Below are 5,471 nucleotides of genomic sequence, written 5' to 3' on the forward strand. Positions count from 1 at the left end.
GTTGCACAACAGCTGTGACTCTTAAGATGTACTTGCTATGAACAATAAATACTCCAGCAACTCGGCAGAATATGCTCTGGAATATGAGACAAAAACACAGCAAGATGGTAGTTTTTCCAGCAATACATTAAACGGCTAAACATATTTTATTGCATATTGCTTATTGTGTTCATTTATCCATTTGTAAGACAAGTCAGAGTTGAATGAACACTGAGGATTATACAATGTATTGTAAAGAGAGTTTCTGTGTGAGAATAATGTGGCGTTCTCCTTTAAAAGTATTCAGCAGTGATGGGATACCTAGAGCCTCTGGCACTGTGCCTGCGATCAATGGCCTCGGTAACACACTGCCGGCCCGTTCTGCAATGGCTGCCACAGCTCTCGCTCCGCGCGCTGCAATACATCACTTCCCCCCCTGCCCTGGATTCTAGCATACATCACTTTCTTTCCTCTCACCTCTGCATTCCATAATGCATCACTTCCTGGTAACCGCTTTGTTGCGGTTCCGCCTCCTTCGGCTGAACAACTTTAAGTCCCATTAAATCGGTCTGAAACTTAGCTCCGGTTATCTGCACACTTAGAGCCAATTCTCTCCGGGGTTAGAGCTGGGTTGTATCATTTACTTAATAAAATCCAATTTGAAATTTGTTGCTCAAACTGGAATTGCCGAACATTACTGCCCTTAATGTATATGAGAGAAATGACTAATTGAAACAATAACGGCAGAGGAAATTAGATGGAATTAAAAGTAGCGCCACCCCATAGGAGCTGAGTTACAAACCCAATAACTTAAGAGAAAGAGAGGGCAAAGAGAGCAAGAGCATTGAAACTTCTTTCTCCCTCCTTATAACCCTCTACTGTGGCTGCAGCACTGCAGGGGCTTTGTCTGGTTCTTTCCAGTTCCAGCAACGTACATAAACATATCAAAGAAAAACAAATACATTCAAATCAATGCACAGAGTAACAAAGGGCATCTTTCTTTTTTTTTGTTGTCTCTCAAAATAAGCACAGCACACCAATGCCAATGCATAAAGTTAAGAGAAATCTTTTGAAAATGAGACAGCAACTTGTCAGCGAGAGTCTTGAGTTTCAGGGTCAGAATTGCCACCCAGAAGCGTTTTGTTTTAGTTTTCCATGAAGAAGGAGGCGTTTAGTTAGTGATATTTTTTTTGTCTGTTTTGCTGGGGAAAGGGGGAGGGGGAGTCTCCCTCTGTCTAGTAGGGAGTGAAGCGACTGCACCCTCCTCTGTAAAGGCTAGCCTGCAACATCAAAGATGAAAAAGCGCCAATCAGTATTCAATATAGGAACCTTGGTTCAAATTATTAATATTAGATCAACTTCTCTCCTTCCCCCCAAGAAATGTTCCTCCCTTTTTCCAGTTATAGCTGCTCTTTCAGAGAGTGCATTTGTGGAATAAAAAGTACTACTTGTATAGTGTAAAGTAATTTGTTGTGCATTCACTAAATAATAGAGTTCACGAAGCCTGGCAAGGCTTATAATTAGTGACTAATCTTTAACTTTGTGCCCATTTAAATGTGCTGCTTTGCTTCAAATGGAATATGTAACATTTCGATCTGTTTCCCATGGTGCACCTGTCATCGATTTTGGCACTTTGACTAGCCTAGAATCGGCTATTTATTGCTGTTAGCATTCCGAATGCAGCTATCATTAGTAAAAATGCTGGCATATTTGTAACACATGCTCGCAGCCAGATAGAAGCTCATCAGTCAGTTGGCAAAAAGAAGGAAATAAATGAAATTATTCTTTTGTTAGTTGAGATAGCAAATAGTGTTTCCCACCATAGGATGTTCATTTAAATAGGTCAGTCAAATACACTGCATAAGCATGTATAACATTCTTTTGATGTTCTAATGACCACAGCGTGGTTCCCTAACTCGGGTCTTTCTGCATCCTACTGTAAAGAGCTGAATGAGTTATCTGATGTATCTCTCTGTTCTGTCTCTGGGTAAATACATACATACTGTACATAGCAGGACAGTCTATGTGTTAATTTGTCTTCCTAAAGAATGTATTTATTCTTAGATTCCAAAAATAGCCAATCTACAAGCTCACAACACATCACACATGTGACGCGTAGTGAGCTTGTAGATCAGCCGTGTTTGTGCTATTGTTGGAATAGTGGTCTTTTTGATGTACAAGGTGATCAGATCAGGCTTTTCAGGTGATCAATTGAGTTTACCTTAGTTTTATTAGTTTTAATTTAAATTATTAACATATTCTACTCTTAAAGGACCACTTCACCACTTTTCAACCTATCTTCATATAATAGGTCCTCACTAATAATCATAAAAAATGGCGCAATTTTTTTCAACTCCTCACTGGAGGACGGTTTCTAAACTGCCCACAGCCATCCTATGAGACACAGACTGAGTAGAAACAAATCGTGCCATTTTATCATGATTATTAGTGAGGACCTATTATATGAAGATAGGTTGAAAAGTGGTGAAGTGGTCCTTTAAGCATTATTATGAATAACAGCGTTCATTAAGACATAAAAGGGCTGGTGGTTTTCCCTGTCTGGCACTGGATGCTCACCCTGAGCCATGGAAGATGGCTCAGTGACTGAAGTTTGGCCACGCCTGGCTGGCTTCAGTGGTGAACTCCAGACGCTCAGCCAGCCCGGTCCTCAAAGACCGCATCCTGAGCTTCCTCGCAGAGCCGACACTAACCTCGCCTAGCATTATCCTCGCTACAACCAAAGTTCAGCGGGAAAGAAGTTTGCCTCGCAGGACCTAATTAGCAAAAGGCTTTTAACTATGGAACCTTTAATCAAAAAAACATTCCGTCTTTTCTCCCCGTGTTTAACCCATTGATACCTGAGGCTGAATCTGGGAACGCCTTCTAGGGCCTGACCTAAGGTTTCTGAAAACCTTCAAATTTTGATTCATTATTTTTTTAAATAGTTATGTTTTTTCAAAAATAGCAGACCTACAAGTTCATAGCGCGCCACTCGGTGGCGCGCTATGAGCTTGTAGATCTGCTATTTTTCAATAGCTAAATTATAATAGCTGATGAGACACAGAGAGCGCGCCGGCATCAAGGGTAGAACAACGTATAGGTTGCACCAGGCATCAATGGGTTAAAACAGAAGGCTGCATGGTGAGGAGGAGACTGCACAAGGCACATGGTCGTTTGACTCATTAGGATTTCATCTCAGCTTGACTGGAAAAGCTGAAGGTTCAAGGTTCTTTGCACGTCATCCCTACCCTTCTCAACGCGACTGTTATTAATTACATCTGACGAGATTGATCTCAGAAAAGTTTTTCTTTTTTTTCCCCGCTCCAAATTGGGGCTACAGTGCAGTGTGTGAGCCGAGGTGAAGTTCTAACACAAGCTTGAGTTCTGTTCTTGTTATAACTTATGAGGTCTGGAAAATATCTAAAATAATGTGCAGTGTATGTACGCTACGTTACATTACATGACATCTCGGGAAAAAGGGAGGACAATTTTGGAGGAAGAGAAAGAGAAGAAAGAGTAATAAGGAGGAAAACACAGGCCACAGTTTTAATTAAGTAAATGAAGAGAAAAAAAATGGTCGTAATTAATGAAGGCTTTTAGCTAGCAGCTGCACGAGGGCTGGGGCTGGAGTGGGGGATTGAGGGGTTTAGGGAGGTGCGTGGGGGGGGGGGGGGGGGGGGGGGCCGTTGGGGAGTATGGTGCGCTTTCCGCCGTCACAAGCATGTCGGCACACAGCACTCCTCTCATCTGTCTGCGCTCCAACGTTGTGGGCCAATCAGCATCTCCAGCGACAGCGAGCTTGGTACCATGAAATCATTTTCTCTGTTTCTTTCTTTCTGTCTTTCTTCGTCTATCTTTCTCTTTCTCCCCCTCTTACTTTAATCTCCCACGACACGTCGAAGCACGCACTGGATGGTCGTTAATCTTTGGAGGAAGTCCCTACCCACACTCGGCGAATGAAAACAAATTGTACTTCCCCTTTTTCTTTCTTTCTTTTTTTCGAAGAATTTTTTTTTTTCATCTTTGATGTTAGCTGCAAAGCTAGCTAAAAACAAACATTAACCATTCGACTGTCTCCCCTCGAATTTTTTTCAGAGACTCCTTCCTCCTCGTGGGGAGGAATTCACAGTCTCGGTGGGATTCGAAGCAAGCAGCTTCAGGCCAATGAAATTGAATGGGGAGTTTGAGAATAAGGCAACGTGCCTTTTTCATTTACTGAAGTGGCAAGAGCTCACATTAAACATTAAAACGGATCGCTCACAGAGGGAAACACACATTTTTACAGGAATGATACAACTGATACAGCATCTTCCATGTCGTCAGAACATTTATGTACAACCTACCTTTACAGTCGCTATCCACTAAATATAGCACGTTTACACACAGTACTGCAGCTCAGTGATAGTACAACAAGGACACAGTCCGTATTGTACTTTATTCTCACAGTCTGTGACGGCAGTCTCTAATCATATTCAGTTTGTACATGGCTTACAATAATTGGTCAGGCTTGTATCCACACAATAAATGTGTTATAGGGTGGCCGTAGTGTACTGTAACATAGGATGCACATAGAGAGAGCAGACTTACCATAGTGCCCACACTGTATGTGGGTGCAGGACCAAGCGCGTGGTGATATGGGTCTGCTGTTGCATAGACTCTGCCGTAACTGGAAAAAACATAGGAAGGAGGGATACATTTTTATATTTCTCTATATGACCTTGTTATAATAATATATTGGAGGTTTGTCACACACCGCAGAATCAGTACCTTTTCCACTCCCATCTGCATAGGCATATAGATATGATGGTGCATAGATATTTTTGCGTCATCGTGTTCTCTTTATCGGGAGACTATACAGAATAAAACTGTTTAAGTATAATTCATCTGACATGATCTCACTGGATGACTATACGTCATGCTTAAACTGTGTAATCATACAGTATGGATAATGTATCATCACATGCCTGTACGGCCAGCATACAGTCTCTTCCTTTCCTGCCTTGTCATCATGACTCATATCTTCCGGCCACCTCTGCAAATGCATAACTATTATATATTCTAACCCTGCACTCAAACCACCTGAACCCCAGCATGCCTGTTCTCGGTGGAAACATTAAGCAAAAACAGCCGGTCTGTACAAGGTCACTTTAAACCGGCAATTTGTTGTCAAAGAGATTGAGAAGTGGCCGTGCACTGCAGCACTGCCATGCTGTCATGTTGTTCTCAGAGCTCGTGCTGGCCTGCAGAGCGGCCTCTACCACCATCTCTGTGGGCATCACAACAGAGGTCTACTCACCTATTAAATACAATGACCCCTAATATATATTCTGGGGTGGAACATTCTGTGACAATGGCCAATCTACAAGCTCACAGCTGAAGAATGTACTGTAGATCAGCTATTTCCGTCATTAGATTTGGTGTAGGAGGGAAACATCACACCTGTGTGAAGTGAGGGGCACTCTTATCATCGTACATCATCATGACGTAACATG

General features: G+C 42.2%; 1 protein-coding gene across 1 annotated transcript in view; it reads right to left on the bottom strand.

The window, feature by feature from the left end:
- Positions 1 to 1,214: 1,214 nt before the first annotated feature.
- LOC306915076 (RNA binding protein fox-1 homolog 3-like) overlaps positions 1,215 to 5,471 on the bottom strand; it is a gene marked incomplete at both ends in the record, with an annotated part of 61,734 nt that continues 57,477 nt past the window's right edge. Inside the window, 3 exons of the mRNA XM_079492321.1 lie at positions 1,215 to 1,259; positions 4,567 to 4,645; positions 5,182 to 5,245. Coding sequence (XP_079348447.1) covers positions 1,215 to 1,259; positions 4,567 to 4,645; positions 5,182 to 5,245 — 188 coding nt within the window. The remainder of the gene's footprint in view (positions 1,260 to 4,566; positions 4,646 to 5,181; positions 5,246 to 5,471) is intronic.

The sequence above is a fragment of the Electrona antarctica genome (genome assembly GCF_951216825.1).
Source record: "Electrona antarctica genome assembly, chromosome: 22".
Classification (NCBI taxonomy): Eukaryota; Metazoa; Chordata; class Actinopteri; order Myctophiformes; family Myctophidae; genus Electrona; species Electrona antarctica.